The sequence below is a fragment of the Rhinolophus ferrumequinum genome, chromosome 17, assembly GCF_004115265.2.
Source record: "Rhinolophus ferrumequinum isolate MPI-CBG mRhiFer1 chromosome 17, mRhiFer1_v1.p, whole genome shotgun sequence".
NCBI classification, from domain to species: Eukaryota; Metazoa; Chordata; class Mammalia; order Chiroptera; family Rhinolophidae; genus Rhinolophus; species Rhinolophus ferrumequinum.
This window is the reverse complement of record NC_046300.1, coordinates 66,693,978-66,716,192: the sequence shown is the minus strand read 5'-3', so window position 1 is coordinate 66,716,192 and position 22,215 is coordinate 66,693,978. Positions and strand designations below refer to the sequence as shown.

General features: G+C 40.4%; 1 protein-coding gene across 1 annotated transcript in view; it reads right to left on the bottom strand.

Moving 5' to 3' along the window:
- Positions 1-22,215, bottom strand: part of GXYLT2 (glucoside xylosyltransferase 2) — a 99,567-nt gene that overhangs the window by 8,523 nt on the left and 68,829 nt on the right. Inside the window, exons 4-6 of the mRNA XM_033132850.1 lie at positions 21,701-21,952; positions 20,433-20,556; positions 8,385-8,557 (exon numbers count right to left, since the gene is read on the bottom strand). Coding sequence (XP_032988741.1) covers positions 8,385-8,557; positions 20,433-20,556; positions 21,701-21,952 — 549 coding nt within the window. The remainder of the gene's footprint in view (positions 1-8,384; positions 8,558-20,432; positions 20,557-21,700; positions 21,953-22,215) is intronic.

Genomic DNA, 22,215 nt, shown 5'->3' with positions numbered 1-22,215 from the left:
AATCAACCTGGAGAACCATCTAAACACTAGCTGAATGGAACTACCATAAAGAAGAAGCCACGTCATCGAGACTGGTTGGAGGGGTGAAGACACAAAACAGGCTGGTCCCACATGTGGTGGTTGAGAACTGGGAGGGATATCTCAGCTGCAGAGGTCCCCATGAGGAGCAAGGGGTCCCAGCCTCACACTGGGCTCCCCAGTCATCAGTGCCAGGAAGAGGAGTCCCCAAAATATCTGGATATAAAATTAGCATGGATTCTGCCTGGGTGGCACAGAGAGCTACTGGAAACCCAGAGGTCCTCTTAAAGGGCCCACACACAGACTTACTTGCTCACAAACTCTCACCCTAAGCTCTAACAAAGGGACAACACCTTGAAATGTGCAGGGACATATAGGGAAAAACTGAATTTTGTGGCTTCAGAGCAAGAGCTGGAGGGGCAGCTGACATGTTCTAGTGTTGAGCCCTCCTCCCACATAGCCTGCAAGCACAGGTGGGTACCATTGTTCCTGTGTTGAAACCTCCCCCACACACAGCCTGCATATGTAGACAGGCACCAAATCTGAATCTGTGTTAACCACTCACCCCAATCTGGTGACTCCCTGAGACACTGACCCACCCAACTTTCAGTGGCAGGCAGCTGGCCTTGGCTTTCACTACAGTCTTTCCTAAAAACTCTCAAAGGTCTACAGGCTCTAGACAGGCAGTGGTTGGCCTCGTAGTGTCCTGCTGAGTGGTCCCAAGCTCAGAAATGGTGGCAGTGGGACTCAGTACACAGTGTGGCCTCTTCTACATGCTTCTGGGCCCAGTGTAGGCAGTTACCAACCATGGATCACTTTGTAGCTACTACCAGGTGGTCCCAGGCTGGGCACAGGCAGTGGTTGACCTTGGTATGCATCAGAGCCCTTCCCAAGGGGCCCCAGAACCAATAAACCCAGTGGCCAGCTTCAGACCACAACAGAGCACTACCTACTTAGCTCCAAAAATGGTATACCCAAAGGGCAGTCTCAACAGTCAATATAACACCACTGGGGCAAATCCCCCTTTGTGGGGTCAGCTTCCAAACAGCAAGTCATTCCCAGTGATTGTGACCAGTCCTCACAGCCAGTCAGCGTGAAGATCAAACACACCCCCTGATGTGCCAGCAGCAATCAAGGGTAAACTACAACATGAGGGTACACACAAACCACACAAGGGACACACCTGAATACCTGGCACAGGTGACCAAAAAGACTGCACTGTTGAGCCCCACAGGACACCTACTACATAAGGCCACTCTACCAAGACCGAGAGACATAGAAGCTCTACCTAATATATAGAAACAAACTCAGGAAACAGGAAAAGATGAGAAAACAAAGAAACATGTCCCAGATGAAAAACTGGACAAAATTTCAGAAAAAGAACTAAGTGAAAAGGAGACAAGCCATCTGCTAGATACTATAGAGTTCTAAACACTGGTTATAAGCATGGTCAATGGGCTTAGGGGAAGAACAGATGAACTCAGCGAGAACTTCAACAAAGAGATAGTAAATATAAAAACTGACATACAACCATAAAAAAAGTCAGGAGTGAAAAATAAAATAACTGAAATGAAGAATACACAAGAAGGAATCTACAGCAGATTAGATGAAGCAGAGGATCAAATCAGCAATTTGGAAGAGAAAGTAACAGAAAAGACTCAATCTGAAGAGCAAAAAGAAAACATGATTTTAAAAAACAAGAATAGTTTAAAGAATTTATGGGACTATATCAAGCATAACAATGTTCATATCATAGGGTTATCAGAAGAAGAGAGTGTACAATTGATTGAAAGTGTATTTGAAAAAATTATAACTAAAATTTTGTCTAATTTGGCAAAGGAAATAGACATACAAGCCCAAGAAGCACAGAGAGTCCCAAACAAGATGAACCCAAGGAGGCCCACACCAAGACACATAATTAAAATGCCAAAGGTTAAAGACAAAGTGAGAATATTAAAAGCAGTAAGGGAAAAGCAGTTAGTTACTTACAGAGAGCTCTTTGTAAGACTGTCAGCCAATTTCTCAAAAAAACTTTGAAGGCCAGAAGGGATTGGTACAAAATAGTCAAAGTAATGAAAAGCAAGGACTTACAACCAAATTACTCTACCTAGCAAGGCTATCACTCAGAATTGAAGGAGAGATAAAGAGCTTCCCAGACAAGAAAAAGCTAAAAGAGCTCATCTCCACGAAATCAATATTACAAGAAATGTTAAAGGGACTTCTTTAAGAAGAAGTCGGGGGGAAGAACATAAAAATGGATAATAAAATGGCAATAACTACATACCTATAAATAATCACTTAAAATGAAAATGGATTAAATGCTCCAATCAAAAGACACAGGGTAGCTGAGTGTATAAGAAAAGAAGACCCACACATATGCAATCTAGAAGAGAGCCAATTCAGATTAAAAGACAAACACAGAATGAAAGTAAAGGGATGAAAAAAAAAAATCATGCAAATGAAAAAAAGCTGCAGTAGGAATACTTACATCTGACAAACTAGACTTTAAAACAAAGGATGTAACAAGAGACAAAGAAGGACACTTATAATGATAAAGAGATCAATCCAACAACAGAATATAACCCTTGTAAATATTAATGCACCCTACATAGAAGCACCTAAACATACCAAAAAATATTGACAGAAATAAAGGGAGAGAGTGACAGTAATATAATAATGGTAGAGAAGTTTAACACTCTATTGACATCAATGAAGAGATCATCCAGACAGGAAATCAACAAGGAAACAGTGGCTTTAAATGACACATGAAATCAGATGGATTGAATTGATATTTTTAGTACAATTCACCCAAAAGCAGCGGAATATACACTCTTTTCAAATGCACATGGAACATTTCCCAAGATAGACCACATGTCATGCCACAGAGCAAGTCTCAGTGAATTTAAGAAGACTGAAATCACATCAAGCATGTTCTCCAATCACAATGGTACAAAACTAGAAATCAATTACAAGAAGGAAACTGAAAAACACACTAACACAGGGAAGATAGATAACATGCTACTAAGCAATGAATAGATTAACAATGAGATGAAGGAAGAAAACAAAAGCAATTTTGAGAAAAATAAAATGAAAACACAATGATCCAAAATCTATGGGACAGAGCAAAGCAGTCCTAAGAGGGAAATTCAGAGCAATTAGAGGCATATGCAAGGAAATAAGAAAAATGTCAAATAAACAATTTAGCTTTACACCTAAATGAACTAGCAAAAGAACAACAAACATAACTCAAAATGAGTAGAAGGAAAGAAATAATAAAGACTAGAGTAGAAAAAGTGAAATAGAGTCTAAAAACATACAAAAAACAATCAATGAAACCAATAGCTCATTGTTTGAAAAGATAAACAAAATTGATAAACCTTTAAACAGACTCATCAAGAAAAAAAGAGAGAGGACCCAAATAAGTAAAATCAGAAATACAAGATGAGAAGTTACAACTGACACCACGGTAGTGTAAAGGATTATAAGGAAATACCACAAACAATTACATGCCAACAAATTGGAAAACCTGGAAGAAATGGATAAATTGCTAGAAATACACAATCTTCCAAGACTGAGTCAAGAAGCAGAAAATCTGAATAGACTGAGAACTACTAATGAAATCTAGTGAGTAATCAAAAAAACTCCCAACAAACAAAAGTTCTGGATTGGATAGCTTCATAGATGAATTTTACCATCCAAAGAAGAATGAACACCTATCCTCAAACTATTCCAAAAAAATCAAGAAGAGGGAAAGCTCCCAAGCTCATTTTATGAATCCAGCATTATCCCAATTCAAAAACCAAATGAAAACATTACACAAAAAAATTATATGCCAATATCCCTAATAAACATACATGCAGAAATCCTCAACAAAATATTAGCAAACTGAATTCAGCAATACATTAAAGAGATCATACATCACGATCAATTGGGATTTCCTTCTGGGATGCAAGTTTGGTTCAATATCTTCAAACCAATTAATGTGATAACATCACATGCAGAAAAAGCGTTTGACAATATCTGGCATCCAGTTATGATAAAAATTCTCAGCAAAGAGGGAACATACTTCAACATAATAAATGCAATAAATGACAAGCCCACAGCCAATATTATACTCAGTGGTGAAAAGCAAAAAGCATTTCACTTAAGATCAGGAACAAAACAAGGATGTCCACTTTCATCACTTCTACATAGTATTAGAAATCTTACCTACAGTCATCAGACAAAAAAGAGGCAAAAGGCATCCAAATTGGAAAAGAAGTAAAACTGTCATTATTTGCATATAACATGATACTATCTAGGGAGCATTATAGAGTTCACCAAAAAAACATTTAGAACTGATAAATGAATTCAGTAAAGTAGCAGGATACAAAATTTATATTCAGAAATCAATTGTATTTTTATACACCAACAATGAACTATCAGAAAGACAAATTCAGAAAACAATCCCATTTACAATTGCAAAAACAAACAAACAAAGAACAAAAAAACCCTAGGAATAAATTTAACCAAGGAGGTAAAAGACCTGTACTGGAAAGTTATAAGACATTGAAGGAAGCAACTGAAGAAGATACAAATAAATGGAAGCATGTACCGTGCTCATGAATAGGAAGAATTAACATCATTAAAATGTCCATACTATCCAAAGCAATCTATAGATTCAATGTAATCTCTATCAAAATACCAATGGCGTTTTTTACAGAACTAGAACTACTCCTAAAATTTGTATGGAACCATAAAAGGCTCTGAATAACCAGAGCAATGTTGAGAAAGATGAACAAAGTTGGAGGTATCATGCTACCTGATATCAAACTATACTACAAGGCCATAGTAATCAAAACAGCACGGTATGGCATAAAAACAGAAACACTGAGCAGTAGAAAAGAATAGAGAGCCCAGAAATAAACCTATGCCTCTTACTCTATGACAAAGGAGGCAAGAATATACAGTGAGATAAAGACCAATCTTTTCAGTGAACGGTGCTAGGAAAACGGGAGAGATATACGCAAAAAAATGAAACTAGACCACTTTCTTATACCATATACAAGAATAAACTCAAAATTGATTAAAGACTTAAATGTAAGACCTGAAAACATAGAACTTCTAGAAGAAAACATAGGCAGTAAACTCTCTGACATTGCTCTTAGTCATATTTTTTTTCCTGATATATCGCCTCAGGCAAGGAAAACAAAAGAAAAAGTAAACAAATGGGATTACATCAAACTAAAAACTTTTTGCATAGCAAAAGAAGCTATCAACAAAATGGAGATATTCACCACTGACACCTCCAATAAGGGGTTAATATCCAAAATATATTAAACACTCATACAACCTAACACCAAAAAGCAAACAATCCATTAAAGAAATGGGCAGAGGACCTGAATAGACATTTCTCCCAAGAGGATATACAGATGGCCAACAGACATATAAAAAGATGCTCAATGTCACTAATCCTGAGAGAAATGCAAATTAAAACCACAATAAGCTATGACCTTAAACCTATCAGAATGGCTATCATCAATAAATCAACAAACAACAGGTACTGGTGAGGATTTGGGGAAAAAGAACCCCTGTGCACTGTTGGTGGGATTGCAGATTGGTGCAGCCACTATGGAAAACAGTATGGAGGTTCCTCAAAAAATTAAAAATAAAACAACTATATGACCCAGCAATTCCACTTCTGGGTATTTTTCTGAAGAAATCCATTAACTCGAAAAGATACATGTATCCCTATGTTCACTGCAGTATTATTTACAATAGCCAAGACGTGGAAGTAACTTAAGTGTCCATCCATATACAATTGGATAAAAACATGTGGTACTTATATGAGGTGTGACAATTAAGTTTGAGAACTTGTTGTAATGATGTTGAGAATCTTTTTTGATATCAGAGGGATTATTCATTATGAATTTGTACCAAATGGACAAAGAGTTAACCAAGTTTACTATTTGGAAGTGCTAAAAAGGCTGCGTGAAAAGTTAGATGACTTGAACTTTTTGCCAACAATTTATGGCTCTTGCATCACTACAACACACCAGCTCACACAGCACTGTCTGTGAGGGAGTTTTGAGCCAGTAAGCAAATAATTGTATTGGAACACCCTCCTTACTTACCTGATCTGGCCCCCAATGACTTCTTTCTTTACCCAAAGATAAAGGAAATACTGAAAGGAAGACATTTTGATGACATTCAGGACATCAAGGGTAATACGATGACAGCTCTGATGGCCATTACAGAAAAAGAGTTCCAAAATTGCTTTGAAGGGTGGGCTAGGTGCTGGCATCGGTGTATAGATTCCCAAGGGGAGTACCTCGAAGGTGACCATAGTGATATTTAGCAATGAGGTATGTAGCACTTTTTCTAGGATGAGTTTGCGAACTTAATTGTCTGAGCTCATATACAATGGAATATTGTCCACAAAAACAGATGAAATTTTGTCATTTGTGACATGGGTGGACTTAGAGAGTATTATGCTAAGTCAGATAGAGAATGACAAATACCACATGATTTCACTTATATGGCGAATCTAAAAAACAAAATAAAAGAACAAACAAAACAGAAACAGACCAATGATACAGAGAACAAAGTGATAGTTGCCAGATAGTAGCCAGGGGCCTTGGGAATCTGGGTGAAAAAGGTGAAGGGATTAAGAAGTACAAATTGGTAGTTACAAAATAGCCACAGGGATGTAAATACAGAATAGGGAATATAGTCCATAATATTGTAATAACTATGTATGGTGTTGGGGGGGGTACTAGACTTACGTGGGAATCACATCTTAAGTTATATAAATGTCTAATCGCTATGCTGTATACCTGAAACTAATATAATATTGAATGTGAACTCTAATTGAAAAATAAAAATAATGAAAAAATTTAATTTCTAAATTAGGCACACTAAGAAATTAACAATAACTAATAATAAATACAACAATTATAACAATATACTCTAATAAAAGTTATGTAAATATGCTCTCTTTTTCTCAAAATATCTGATAACGAAGATGGCTACGAAGTGACTAATGGGCAGGTGGTATCTGAGATTTCATCACGCTACTCAGAAAGGTGCTCAATTTAAAACTTATGAATTACTTATTTCTGGAATTTTCCATTTAATATTTTTGGACCACAGTTGACTTCAGGTAACTGAAACTGCAAAAAGCAAAACCATGGATAAGGGGGAACTACAATATAGGAAAAAACATAGTATATATAGGGTTCAGTATTATCTGCAGTTTCAGGTATACACTGTGGGTCTTTCAGGTATCCCCCATGGATATGGGGGGACTACTGTACTAGCAGGCAGTACTTGACATGATTTTAGTTGGTGAACCACAAAGTAAGTTTATTTCAACCTTTCCATTTACTGCAAGAATATAGTTCACATATCTTTAACTCCTCCATGACATTTGCTATTCAGTCTCTTCAAAGTCGTAAGAGAGGGCCTCAGGTCTTGAGGAGTCCAGTTTTAGGCCAGAATCCTGTGTGTGATCTCTGAATCAACCATAGGACATTACAAGGCTGCCTGTTGGCCTGTGGGGAAAGGCTGCCATCCCTGCACTGACCTGGTACACAGGTACTGCACTGCAGTTCTCTGAGGGAGTTGCATACAGGACTCTGCCTGCTTCTCATGCTCATGTGCATATCTGAATTCCTGGTCCCAGGCACCTCCATGTGGAGCCTGCTGGGCGCTGTTACATTTTCAATTGTGCCTTCTTCCCTTCTCATTCCCCCTCCCCTGGCCTAGGGGTCCATAAAGATGCAGGAGTCTTGAGATGATTCCTGCCTCTGTGCTGCATCCTCAGCCTCCACCTAGCACTCTTTGGTAGGTAAAAATGGAACACCAAACACAGGGAAGCTGGTGCCTCTTTCCCCCTCCTGCCTGTACTATTGCAGCACGTAAATAAAGACTTGACTGTTACTTTCAGTTTGACTCCTTCTCCTAATTGACCACCTCCACACCTGACTGTTCAACAGGGTGGAGGTGGCGAGCAGGAAACACACTTAGCTTGAAATAAATAATATTATTTTATTGTTATTGTATTTTCTTTACCCTAACCCATTTCCTTCTATCATGGCCAATGGCACAGCGTTCTCTTTCTGATATGAAATGTCCTCCTTGAGTGAATTTATTTAAGGGGAAAAAAACCTGAGTGACTTATTTGGAAATACTAAGTAAAAAGTGAATAAAGTATAGTATTAGGGGTAAATGCATATACTGAAGTAGAGTGACTGAGTTTGGGAAAATCTGGTATAACTCCGTACTCTGGGAAATTATTTGGCCTTCAGAGGGCACGGTGACCAAAGCATCCACAGTGCTTCATGCTGACAAACGTGTCTGCTGAGTGGTGGTAAGAACACACTTACATCCCGTATTGCTTCATAGAGGGCTTTGAAAGTTGGCTGTTTGTCATCATGGAAGACTCCTCGGTTCCCATGCAGAACAGACACCCCTTCAAGCTCAGCCTCTCTGCAGTTGCTTCCATACATGCAGTGGTCGGGACGGTAGTTCCATGGGCAGGGGAACACATAGAGACACTCTGGTGGTGACAAGAGAAAGACACGTGTCCACGGTCAGTGCCAGTTCTCTTCTGCATGCCTAGTGATTAAACCAGTTTCTATAAACTGCACACGACACATGATTCAAATGCATGAGTGTGGTTATGACTCATAGACCAAATTTCACCACACTTGTTAATATTCTGAGATCAGGAATTGAAGGGGCACACATTAGTGATGTTGTAGGTTTCACCTTCCAAAAGGAGGGCAGTATAAAATGATGGAATGTCAACAAGGGCATTTGACAGCCGGGGTCTAAATCCCCACTCTCTCACTCAAATACAGTGAACCTTAGGTCCATCGACTTAATTTCCCTGTGCTTCCGTTTCCTCATCTATCAGATGGGAATAACAGAATCTCCCTCTTATTTTGATGATTAAACTTAAAACACACACATGTGAAATGCTTAGCAGAGTGCTGAGCACACAGTGCTGAGTGTTAGCAGCTGTAATCGACACTTCGGAAAGGTTTTGTGAAATAGGCAGACCAGTAAAATAGAAGTCATGATTGAAGCAAAGATTCCTTTTAGGATTAAACACCTACCAACAAACAAAAACAAAATACAGGAAAAAATGAACAGAAAACTACAACAGCAAAGGGAAAAAAAATCCAAAGAAAAAAGCAAAGCCAAAAAATGTCCCTGTGTCAAGGTGGGTATAAACACTGTGGGTGAGCATGTGCACACATGTACTTGTGTGTTTTTATCTGTAATCCAGTGGTTCTTAGACAGGGGCGATATTACTCCCCTACCTTGGGGCTATTTGGCAATGTTTAGAGGGAGACATTGGTTGTCGTATGTGAGAGGGGCTGCTACTAACATCTAGTGGATAGAGAACAGGGATGCTCCAAACATCTCACAGTGAACAGGACAGCATCCACAACAGCAGTAATACCAAGGTTAAGAAACTGCTGGAATCCTGTTTCCTCTTGGTGGCTAGGATGATACAATCAGCAATAAATTCACGACCTCCTAACTTCCTGGCTCCTCGGCTTGGTGCCTTTAAGGGCAGGGGCTAGAGGACTATGGATCAAAGCTCTCTGAATGTACCATGAGATTAGGAGAAAAGCCCATGTCAGAGCACACAAGAATTAGAGCAAATCAATTACCATTGGCAGAAAAGCAATTTAAAGATGTGCTTGTTGGTTGGGTTGACAGCATTCCTTTCTCATGGAAGGTACCACTGCTTACAGAGTACTTACAGAAGTCTTCAAGGTGGAAAGCAGAGTGAAGAGACCATCATACATCCCCTTGGGCAGACTGTGTATCGTATTTCTACCATTCAGTCCTTACAGTGACGTCCAGGCAACCTGAATCAAATTCCTAATTGTTTACAACACAGAAGTTTTTCTTTTCTTGGGAGACCTCCATTCCAGCATTATGTTCCTCTGACTTGCATTCACCTCCACACTCGCACGTACATAATCCATAGATGGGAGACAGCAGTGCTTATCCTGAAGTCATGTTATCTAGATTTGAATCCCAACTCTATTAGCTGTGTGATTTTTCTGCAGTTTCATGCAGAGGATGGGTGTGAAGACCACATGAGTGAAAATATCTAAAAGAGCTTTTGTGCTTTCGCACTGTGCTCTACCCTAGCCCAATTTTTTCCGTTTGTAACCCAATGAGTCACATCACTCATTTAGGATAGCTGCCTGGGCATTTGAATTTACAGTCCCTGCTTAAGCACCTGCTAATATTCCTTGCTGAATCAACTGCCCTAAAACCCATCTTTGTTTTTGTAAACACACTGATAGATTGAATCAACAAATATTTATTGAATCCCTGCTATGTGTATAGTTCCTGCCTTCATGAAGTTTAAGATTGGTGATGAAAATTTTTGCCTTTTCCCAAGAAGTGTAGGATCCCCACTACAAAAGGAAACCTTTTCTCTCTTTGCAGCCTCTTTAGTGGACTGAGCCCAGCGATGACACTCTAAGGTAGAAGATAAAATAGAAAGGCTTTGAAATCAGACAGATGTGGATTCAAAGTTGGCTTTTGCTACTTCCCAACTCTCTAACCTCAATGAGTTACTAAAACCCTGATCTCAATCTATAAGCAGTAAAAAGAAGCTAAATTATCCTGGTTTGAATCCCAGCTTTACTGTATATTAGCTGTGACATAATAGCAGAGTGGCTAACAGAAAAAGCTCTGGAGTTAACCCACTGGGTTTGAATACAGAATTTCACCAATAGTTGCATTAACTCAAGAAAATTATGTAATTTTTCTGGGTCTCCGTTTCATCATCTGTAAAAGGGGGAAGATTGTAAGTATCACTTGTCCAAATAGGATTTGGAGCAGTATTAAATGAGTTCATATATACATATACGTACTTCGAATAGTACCTGACACAAAGAAAGCACACAGTAAATCTAGGCTGTAATAATTACTATTATCATTGTCATTGTTATAATGAGAACATTAGGTTGTCAGAAGGATAAAACAAGATAAATTGAATGAACCTAGCACAGTTCCTGACACATAGTGCACTGCTGATAAATGTTTTACTACAATTGCTTCTAGACATGCAGGTGGCCAGACATTCTTAAGCTTTTCTGGGTTACAGATCTCTCTGAGAATCTAATGAAAGCTTTCGGCCCTATCTCTGGAAAAATACAACTGAGTATATATGAAGAATATTTGCTTACAAGTTTAGGGGTTTATAGACCTCCTTCATGGAGTTTAAGACCAGCTAAGAACCCCAGCTATTGAATGTCAAATATGAAAAACGGAATTCAATTCACATCTTTATACTGCCTTCAGAATTTTCCAGAGGAAGAAATGTAAAATACATACATCAAGCATATAAAACAAGCATGGGTTCACCACATTATTGCAATGCATTGTTGTCACTGGATGAGTAGGTGCTATTCCTACCCTCACAGCTCACAGAAGGTATACTCTTGCAGAGGAGATAGTAGATACTGCCATCAAAATGAACATGTTCTATCAGGATTCATAGAAAGAAGGTCATTTCTGTAAAGTTTCATTTAAACTTAGACTTATAATAAGGATGGAATTTTGACAGTCAGGTACAGAGGCCTAGAAGAGCATTTGAGGAGGAGAAAATGTCCTGATCATAATCATGTGCTTTAGAAAAGATAAGCCGTTATTTAATTTTGCTGGGGCAAAGGCAATCTATTCAAAGGGGTAAAAAAGTGGTAGAAAAGTTGTCATATAAGTAGATTGTTTTGACCTAAAATATTCAAGAATATAAATCTATATTAGATTACAAGTAACCAACTTTGATTCTAGCTAGACAAGCAAAAAAAAAAAAAAAAAAAAAAAAAGAGAGAGAGAAAGTTCCCCCCCACCCTTCTTTCAAAAGAGGAGGGTAGCTCATAAAATCAGAGGTAAAGTTGAATTGGGGCAGGAAGTAGAGCACTCCTGGGATATGGAATAAAGGGGCAAATAACGTCAGCTTTTCGGCACTGCTGCCAGGATGAACCAGCCTAGGCTACTTTCTGCTCTTGGATTCCCAGACTCAGGTTCCCAGGAGATGGGCTGACTGGTATAGTGGGAGTCAGGGGCCGGCAGGGCTCTAAGACTCCATGCAATGGGGAGGAAGGGTTCCCTGGAGGAAAACTGGGGCACTGTAACTAAAAGAAAGGGAAACCAAAAATGGGCAATTAAAAATAACAGATGTGTCATTTTATTCACAGATAAATTTTGCATGGGTTACACTTTGAAATCTCCATTTGGTTAATGGGGGAAGGAGGAGGAGAAAAGAGACTCAACTAGCATCACAGGGTGGGCTGAAGATGGAAAACCTATATAGATAAGCCAATGAACATGTAGAGTGGAACAATGATGGTTATTTGGCAAATGGTCCGTAACTATTCCAAAATGGATCTATTTTAAGCAAGATTATCAGGGGTGTCAAAATCTGATGTTTAAAAATGATAGCATGTTGAAATAGATTATTTTTCCCCTGCTGAGTGAATGGTTTTAAAATTCCAAATCCCTAAAGCCTCAAACTACTGCAATTCTTATTAAAATTACCTTTTCAAGTCAACCTGTCTTCCTACCCTGGGTCTTGGCCTATTTCTGTCCATTTTACATAGATAAAGAAGCTCTTCATTACAGAGGACAAATTGATGGTTGCCAGATAGGAGGGGTTTGGGAGTCTGGGTGAAAAGGGGGAAGGGATTAAGGAGTACAAATTAGCAGTTATAAAATAGTCACAGGGAAGTAAAGTACAGCATAGGGAATATAGTTAATAATATTGTAATAACTATGTATGGTGTCAGGTGAGTACTAGACTTTTTGAGGTGATCACTTTGCAAGTTATATAAATGTCTATTCACTATGTTGTACACCTGAAACATATAATATTGTATGTCAACTGTGATTAAAAAAATAAAAAAAATTTCTAGTACCTATCTGGCACCATACCTAGTTATTACAATATTATTGACTATATTCCTTATGCTATACTCTACCATGCTATACCATGACTACTGTGTAACAGCCAGTTTGCATTTCTTAATCCCTTTCTCTCTCCTAAACCCCTCTCCCATCTTAAAAAAGTCCCTCTAAGATTCTTTGTAATACTGTGGTTTTATTTTTGTCTGGGAAGCTCCTTATCTGTCCTTCATTTCTAAATGATAGCTTTGCTGGGTAAGGTATTAAGAAATACAAATTGATAGTTAATGCAGTATGGTGGGATATAATCAACAATGTTGTAAAGATCATGTAAGGTGCCAGATGAGCACTGGACTTCTCAGGGGGATCACGTCATAGACTGTCCAATGCGCTATACACATGAAGCTGAAGTAGAATAATACTGAATGTCAACAATAACGAAATATATAGGTATATATAGTCACAGGATGTGGAGTACAGCATAGGGAAGATAGTCAATGGTATTGTAACAGCTATATAAGATGTCATAGGGGTAGCAGTTTGGAGGGTGGATTATCACTTTATGAGGGGTTTAAATGTCTAACTAGTACATTGCTTTGTACACCTGAAACTAACTAATAAAGAAATTCTTATAACTGAAAAAAAAAAGAAAAGAAAAGAAGCTCATCATTAATGGATTGTCTATGGGTCTGAAATGCCTTCATGATCCCTTCAGGAATCTACATTTATTTCCAGAGCTTCCAACTATTTGCAAAGTACTGTATGAATTGATTGTCTCTTACGTTTCTGATTATTTCAAACTCTTGGGGTCTCTAAGATTATGGAATAGATTATGCCTAATTATTTTAACTTCACAGTGAAAAAGTCTTGCTACTCACTCACTAAACTGTATCAACAGAACAGAGGCTGTTTGATTCCGCTATTAATAGTTTTTGTTTGTTTGTTTGTTTAGTTTCGTTAATGTATCGTTCTGGAATTGAGCTTTCCCAGCCTTCTCTTCCTCCTTCTACAATGCACCTTTTTCCAGAAAAGGGCAATTAATTCTTCAAAGAAGATTTACCTTCCTGATCATAAAATCTAAAGCTCTTCTCTCTCTCCAGCTTTGATAGTCTCTTTCTCAACCCCTCATTTGTTTCCTTCATAGCATTTAACACAATTTGTGATTTTGAACGACTACTTATTATTTTTTGGGAGTCCACCTTTCCCAATAAAAGGTAGGTTTCATGAAAATGGGAACTTGGTCTATTCTGTCTACTGCAATATCCACAGTGCCTAACCCTGTGGCTGGCACATTGCTCAAAAATATCTTTTGAATAAATGAGTGAATGAAATCTTATACTTTCCTTTACCATCTGTACCTTTCTTTTTTTTTCCCCTGTCCTCTCTCTCCCCACTTTCCTTTCCTTACATTTTCCTTGCTGTGGTCTTTCTTTTCCATCTACTTCCCTCTTTCACTCCATTCTCTTAATTCCTTTAACCAAAAAAACACTTCTGAAGACCAACACCATTGAAAGTCACTAAGCTTTGCACTGTTGAAGACATAAAGTAGACAGAAACCCCTTCCCATGAGGACCCTATAATCTTCATTCTTCCATTTTTATATCAGAGTTCATGAACTTCTCAGATTCCCCAAACCGTGATTTGTTACCAGTTTCCCAGAACAGTCCTAATACTAGATAAATGGGCCTGTCAACCCTCACAACACACTCGTCATTGCCCACTCATTACAGGGTACTTTTGGTGGGGTGAATATGCAGTGTGGCTGCACACTTGAGTATGGAGCTCCAGTGATGGCTGGCAGTATGAGAACAAGACCTTGATGGGGCCAGTGAAGAGGCATGTTCCATGGACTGTGTTCTGCTCCCTGTGGCCCCAGTAAACCTTCTAACTCCCTAGGATCATAGTCAACTCATGAACAATCTATGTGGATCCCATGGGCATTTCAGTTCTTCTCACTCCCTGTGGGCAGGACCCTACTGCCTCTCCTCTGGCTGGGTGGCCTGCCTGTGACACTTGGCTGGTTTCATTTCCTTCCCTGACAGGAGCCTATTTTTCTAGAAATTACCCCAAAGCAGGGGCAGACCTAGATGGTCATGTTTGAGAGAGGAAAATGTCAAATGACCTTGCGCTCTGGTCCCTGATGACCAGACTGAGTGGTCTCCCTATCCAAAGAGAACTGATTCAAAGCTACGCTAGGAATCAACTCATAGATTGGGTCAGGTCAATCTGTCTCTCTCTCTCTCTCTTTCGCTCTCTCTCTCTCCTTAATAAGAATTAGGAAACATAAGAAAGCCATCAACATTGGTATGGCTTATAAGATTGTTCAACAGAACCTCAGGGTTAGGTCATGTGCAAAAAACAAAGAATGCTGTCTAAGAAGAGCAAATGGAATCAGATGGGCACAGAGAGAAGCAAAGCAAAAATCACAGAAACCAGGAGGGATGAAGAAATAAGCTCTGGTACTTAGCATCTTCCCAGAACTCATTCTCATGAGGCCTGGTGTGATCTGATCCATGTGTTCATGGGACTGTACCTGGACGCTTACTTAGCTGGCCTGAGTGGAGCTTTGTTCCTTGCAAACTCAGGACATTAATCCAAGCACATCTTTCTACATAGAGTTCTCTTTTGGCACCTGTCAAATTTATCATTTCTATAGAACTCTGATCTTGAACTCAAACTCATCTGTAAAAATGTGAGCTCAGTCTTCTACCTCTTGAAGAAATGACCTTGGCTCTCCTGCCAGGAAATTTCCTATAGGCTAACCTACCTGCATGCCCTCCACAGGCTTCAGCTGTCTCCTCTTGAGTCAGCTTGTTAACTAACACTACAATTACCCACCCACAGGCAGGTGCTACTTAACTATAACAAGAGTTTTTAAAACACTTTTTAAGCTAATGACTTTTAAACACATTTTTAAAATGATATTATTGGCTGCAGGAGGCAATAATAATATTAAGAACAATAATAACAACTGTAGTGCAGGGGATCCTGCTCGCTGCGCCATGTGTCATGTGGGGCGGCCTGCGGGGGATCCTGCCAACTACACCAAGTGTCATGCAGGGCGGCCTGCAGGGTCTCAGCTCCCACTCCCCACATAAGAACGCAGGACATGGTGAGGCCAAAAAGGAACACCCATGGAGCCATAGGTAGGGGAGTCATACCACTATATTCTCGCTGGCGGCTGGGTTGGAGAAACAGGAAACAGGAGCCACACGATCCGCAACCCTCACTGTGCCACTTGCAGGCTCAGCCACCATCTTCTTGCTAGCCCCCATTTTCTGCTAGCCTAGCCACGGCAGTTATATTAGTGGCCAATGGCTCAATAGTTACAGCTGATGGCCAACTAGCCACAGCTGATGGCTATCTACTACCTGAGCCAGCACCTTTCCACATGAGGCCGAGAGCCTGGAAACTGCTTTCTGGGGCTCTGTCCCCACAACAACATTCTAGGGATGTGCTTTGGTTTTGTGTGCACTGTGTCACCGTGGCAATCCAAAGGAACACCCACGGAGCCATAGGTAGGGGAGTCATACCACTATATTCTCGCTGGCGGCTGCGTTGGAGACACAGGAAACAGGAGCCACACAATTCTCAACCCTCACTGTGCCGCTTGCAGGCCATACAACATGCCATACAAATAAGCATGTTGATCTCCTGTATCAGGGCCAATCTTTTCTCCTTCTCTCCTTGCCAGGGCTAAAGGTGACAAACCTTTTTTCTCAAATATAGTTTGTTCTTGTTTATAGAAAGTGCTCACAACCAATGTAAACAAAGAAAAGCCTTTCAATGTAACAGATATCACTGGTTTTCAGTTTAAAGATGTCATGTTTAATAAAGTACTTGGATAAAGAATAAAATAGGAAGATGAAATGCAGGTCACACAAAGAACAACCAAGTAGTTACGTAATAATCACTGGACCAAAGCCAGGACACTTGGTTATTCACTCTGCTACCGCTCGGAACAAGGATAAGTACAACTTCATAATTATTTGATAATATTATTGTACTCAACGGACCTAAGATGGGGAGTGTAGAAATCATTGAACTCAGCTGGCATTAAGCCCCAATTAAAGACAAGTGGTTTGTGTCTAATTGCAAAGCTGCTTATGACTGCCTTCGAGTACTACAGAGGGTGCCAAAAAATGTTGTGAACTCAGTCACAGCTGGGTTGCCTGCAGCAACGCCTCAGGGGCCCAAAGTTTGCTCACGTTTTATCCTTTGCTTCAAGATTGGCCAGGCTTGGGGGTTGGGAGCTACATCGTCTCCACTCGCTTCCTCTGCCTCTGCCTCAGAGTCTCCACTGTGGGGCCCCTCTTCTAACACGCAGTCGCGGGCTTCCAGCTCCTCCAACCAGGACATCTGGTCGGGCACCTGGGCCATTTCATTAAGCGTGCTTTCCGTGTTGAGACTCAAGGCCGTGAGGAACATCCAGCCCACGCGACCGACTGTAGCCGTCTTCTCCTCCAACAACTGTTCAGCCAGAGCCTGGAGGGCCCTCTCCACTCAGGCAGAAGAGCCGTCCATGTCCTCCCACCCCTCCATGGGGTTCCAGCTCTCCGGCAGCTGCTCCTCTTGGTCTTCCTGAGACTGAGTGTTCATATATACAAACTGCTCCACCGCCCTTCAGAAAGCTTTGGCCGGCACTGTACCCTGCTCGCTGCGCCATTTGTCATGCGGGGTGGCCTGTGGGGGTCTCTGCTCCTGCTCACATAAGAACGCAGGATGTGGCTAGGTGTCACGCGGAGTGTCATGCGGGGTCTCAGCTCCCGCTCCCCACACAAGAACACAGGATGTGGTGAGGCCAAAAAGGAACACCCAAGGAGCCATAGTAGGGGTCATACTACTATAGTCTCACTGGAGGCTGGATTCACACGACGTGCGACCTGCTGTCCGCTTTTCTGCCGACCGACCGACTCTGACTTCCCTCGACTCTCCTCGACTCCCCAACGTAGCCGCGGCAGTTATATTAGTGGCCAATGGCTCAATGGCTACAGCTAACGGCCAAGCAGCCACAGCTAACGGCCATCTACTACCCGAGCCAGCACCCCTCCACGTGAGGTCGAGAGCCTGGAAACTGCTCTCTGGGGCTCTGTCCCCACACCAACAGACCAAAAAGGAACACCCACGGAGCCATAGGTAAGGGAGTCACACCACTATAGTCTCACTGGAGGCTGGATTCACACATCGTGGGACCTGCTGTCTGCTTTTCTGCCAACCGACCGACTCCCACTCCCCAGCGCAGCTGCGGCAGTTACGTCAGTGGCCAATCGGCTAATCGGCTAACCGGCTACAGCTGACGGCCATCTACGGCCCAAGCCAGCACCTTTCCACGTGAGGCCGAGAGCCTGGAAACTGCTCTCCGGGACTTTGTCCCCACAAATGTATACACATTTTAAGAAAGGAAACAATTGTATTAATTGTAATACTCAATATGTACCGATAACAAAAGATGAATACAAGTCATGTTTGACTTCTGCAATTACAAGAGGTGCTCAAAGTGGTTACCACCAGTGTCCAGACACTTCTGATTACGGCAAACTACTTCTTGAGCATAGATAACATCTCTTAAAATGTATACATTTTTTTGGCACCCCCAGTATTTACTTACTTATCACATCCTCAAATAATCTGCAACAAGAAGATTTCTGGGGAGGCAACTCTGTGAATCTTTTGAATTCCTCAGTTTGGGAATACAGACAGATAGGCTTATGGAAGATAGTTTTAGCCACACAGCAGAGAGGAAAATACAATATTTATATCACAGAAATAATGCAGCAGAGAGATACATTTTGTGATATCTTCCCAGCTCTCTAGGATTCCCCATTTTAAAAACTTTTCTCTCCCAAATACACAGAGCTAGAGTTGGAGTGGCCTGTTCCAGCATTCATTAGCAGCTATGCAAATTATTTAACTGTCTTTCACTTGGTAGCTTTGTCTATAAAATGGGGATTATACTCAGAGCTGTTGTGAGGATTAATGAAGATAATGTTTAGAACAGCACTTGGCATTTAGTAACTAATAGATGTCAGCCATTGTTCCTTAGCGCCATGCTCCTGGCCTCACTGATGCATCAGGTGTCTCCCCTGGGACTTTGGACTTGGGATGAAGTTAGTCTTTCCTTTGGAACTGGGATGAAGTTAGTCTTTCTGTGGGGCTGGACTTGGAGTCTGAAACCTTGGTACTTTGCTTTAAGGTCTGAGGATGAGAGAATGAGAGTCCTCAAAGGAAGGACTAAACAGACTCAGTAGGAGAAAGTCCAACCTGGGTTCTTCATTGTTTTCCTTTTCCTGCTTCAGGTCCTGGGCTGAGCCTGCTGGCCTTTCTGACCTTGGTTTCTATGGAACAGCAGTTTGCTTATAAAAAAGGTATCCTTTGTACTTATACTAACTCCAAGGCTCTTTTACTTGCAGCCAAGAGTCCTAACCAACACATCTACACCTAGAAACAAGATGAAATCTGCTTAACAAGAAAAAGGAGCAGGTGTACACTTTACAATCCCTGTGAATATCAGAGTGGAAAGGATTAAAATATGCCACCAGTGAATAGCTAAGATAGTCCCTTTGTCTGATAAAGGAATATTGGGAATCTTTCCCAGAAACTCTGTATCAACATGCTTTTTTTCATTTCCAGGATTTGATCCTTTGTGATGCAAAGACATATGAGATTAGGTTTTATTTCAGAGTTTCAGGTTGATATGCAACCACAGGCCGAAGTCTTTATAAACTGGATTCTCTACTTCAGGATTTTTTAAAGACAAAGGAAAGGCCTGAGAAGATTGGGGTGAGAGGGTTTTTTCCCCCCAAAGATCTTTCTCAAGGAAAAACATGATTTTGATTTTAACAACATTAAATAAAGTTTTAGCAAGGAAAAAAGGAAAATAAGAGGATATTTTGTTAGCTTTAGGTGTAAAAATAAAATCATAGACCAGAAATTTTTGTCACCTCCCTTCCCTAACTCCACCAACTCATTGACTTAACAATATAAGAAGAATTTCATTTGCCTCAGATGAAAAGAAAGAGGGATTTGGGGATCTGAGTCTTTATTGTGGGCTCTTTTACCTCTAAACAAGTCACTTAACTTTAAGGATCCCAAGAATCAAGTCTTCAGTCTCGCAATTATTCAGGCTGTGGAGGGCCTCCTGCCTAGATTATAACGTTTTCATTTAGTTCTGTGCTTCCCATTAATTTTCCCTGTACTTCTTAGAAGAATGGTGCTGGCAAAACCTAAAAGAGATTCTCAAAAAATGGAGTCCAGTGTTGGAGGTTTCCACATTTGGCCTTTTGTGTTAGCAGCACAAGGACCGATCTCTGTGAGATCTCAGGGGGTGTATGAAAGGACACAACTCAAGGCAGGGGTGGGGAAAATGGTTAGGATTAGAGGGGGGAATGAAGACACAATTCAAGCTTCCTCAAGAGCAGACCAGGCTGGAATGTGCTCTGTGGACCAAGGTGGGCATACTCCTATACAAATGGCGTTCTGGAAAGAGAACATACCTGGATTGAAATAAAAAATAATATTTAATAAATCTTGGTCTCCCCACGTGATGGCATTCTTGTACTTCTGGTACAGAAGGTACAACATGTCCTCCCAAGCCAAGCCTGTTGGAATCATGCTGTTCTGGAAAAGAGAAAACATCAGAGCAGCTGAAGCAAAGCAAATACATCTTGTTTGCTGAGAAACCGTATAGAGGGACTGGTCACCTTCTTCTCCCCCTCCCCAAAAGCAAATAGAGGAGAGGTCTTACTGGCCTCAAGGCATAGGACAAAGCAAAATTAGGCCTGTAGACTGTGGAGCTTCAGGTGTACACATGAGTACTAGATGCACAAGGAACTGTTAGTTAGAACTATGATTTCTACTTAGGAAAAGCATGCCCCAAATCGAACCTCTTTTTTATGCTTAATTCTTGCCTCTGAAGTGAAGGAACATAATACAGATATCAGAATTAAGGCATCTTAAGGAAAAATACCCTTTCCTTATCTTAAAATAATTCTTTAATTTAAAAATAAAAGCAACACATTCACAGACTAAATATTCAAACAACATACAAAGATCTAAAATAAAAAAGTAAAAATATTCTTCCTCTATCCTCCTACAATTCCTATTCCCACTTTCCCTAGAAGTATCCACAATTAACAATTAATGATCTCTTAGGCAGTTTCTCGGACATCGCTCATCTCTAAAGCATAAAAGGGATCACACTCTATGATATGCTTTGTTGTATTTCAAATTTTTTACTCAGTAGTCTGAGGGATCTTACTTATTTACCTCATACTTTTAATAGGAAGATATAGACAGACAGATAGATAGATAGATAGACATTTTTTTTTACACTAGTTCTCTACTGATGTTTACTTAGGTTCTTTCCGTTGTTTGCTAGGATAAATGATGGGGCCATGAACAGCCTTGTACAACTATCTAGTGTGCTTATGTAAATATACCCCTAGGGTAATTCTAAGAACTTTTCCATGTTTTTTGAAATTTTGAATACACATAGAGTTCAAACATTATGGAATTCAGAGATGGAACATAATAGTTCTGAATAATAACTCAGCTGAAGCTTTAAATTCTATAATCACCTGGGCTTTTCCTGAACAAACAAATATTCTATATATTTCCAGATACTTTTCTCTTCCCTGGCTCCTCCCATCTTCACCTACAAGTCACCTGCTTCCAAAATCAGCACAGTGAGACTCGGGGAATGTCACTGTTGAAAAGACAACGTACCAATTCTTAAACAAGGAAATATAAAACACTGCCTTACCTTGAAATGGGCACTTCTTATACGTGTTAAATTCATTAGCATGACTCTTGAATTAACTCCTGCAGAGCCATAGAAAGGGTGCTGAGCAAAGCGGCTGTACCAGCCGATCTTGGGGATTTCATGTTCTGGGGCCATGGCTGCAAGCTGGGTGGAATTAAACTGCCTCAGAAGCTTCCAGATGTCATCAACAGGTCTCAGAAAGAGAACATCGGTGTCCACATAGAGAAGTGAGTCCACATCCTTTAAAATCACCTATGTGTTTATTGGGGAGGATGAAGAGTGAGAAAACAAAACAAAAATTAGTCAGAAACAAAGAAAGTGGCCTGATTTCAACAATGCCACCGATTTCATAGACTAACGTTGAATTCTAGAAAGGGAACAACTCTTAGCTCCCATTCCTCCCTTCTCCATAAGTGTCAATAAAGAGGTAAAGACTCAGAGTTAGATAAATCTCAGTTTAGATAGGTTCAATTCAGGACCCTGGACTGTATTTGGCAAGGGTTGAACTTTCAAAG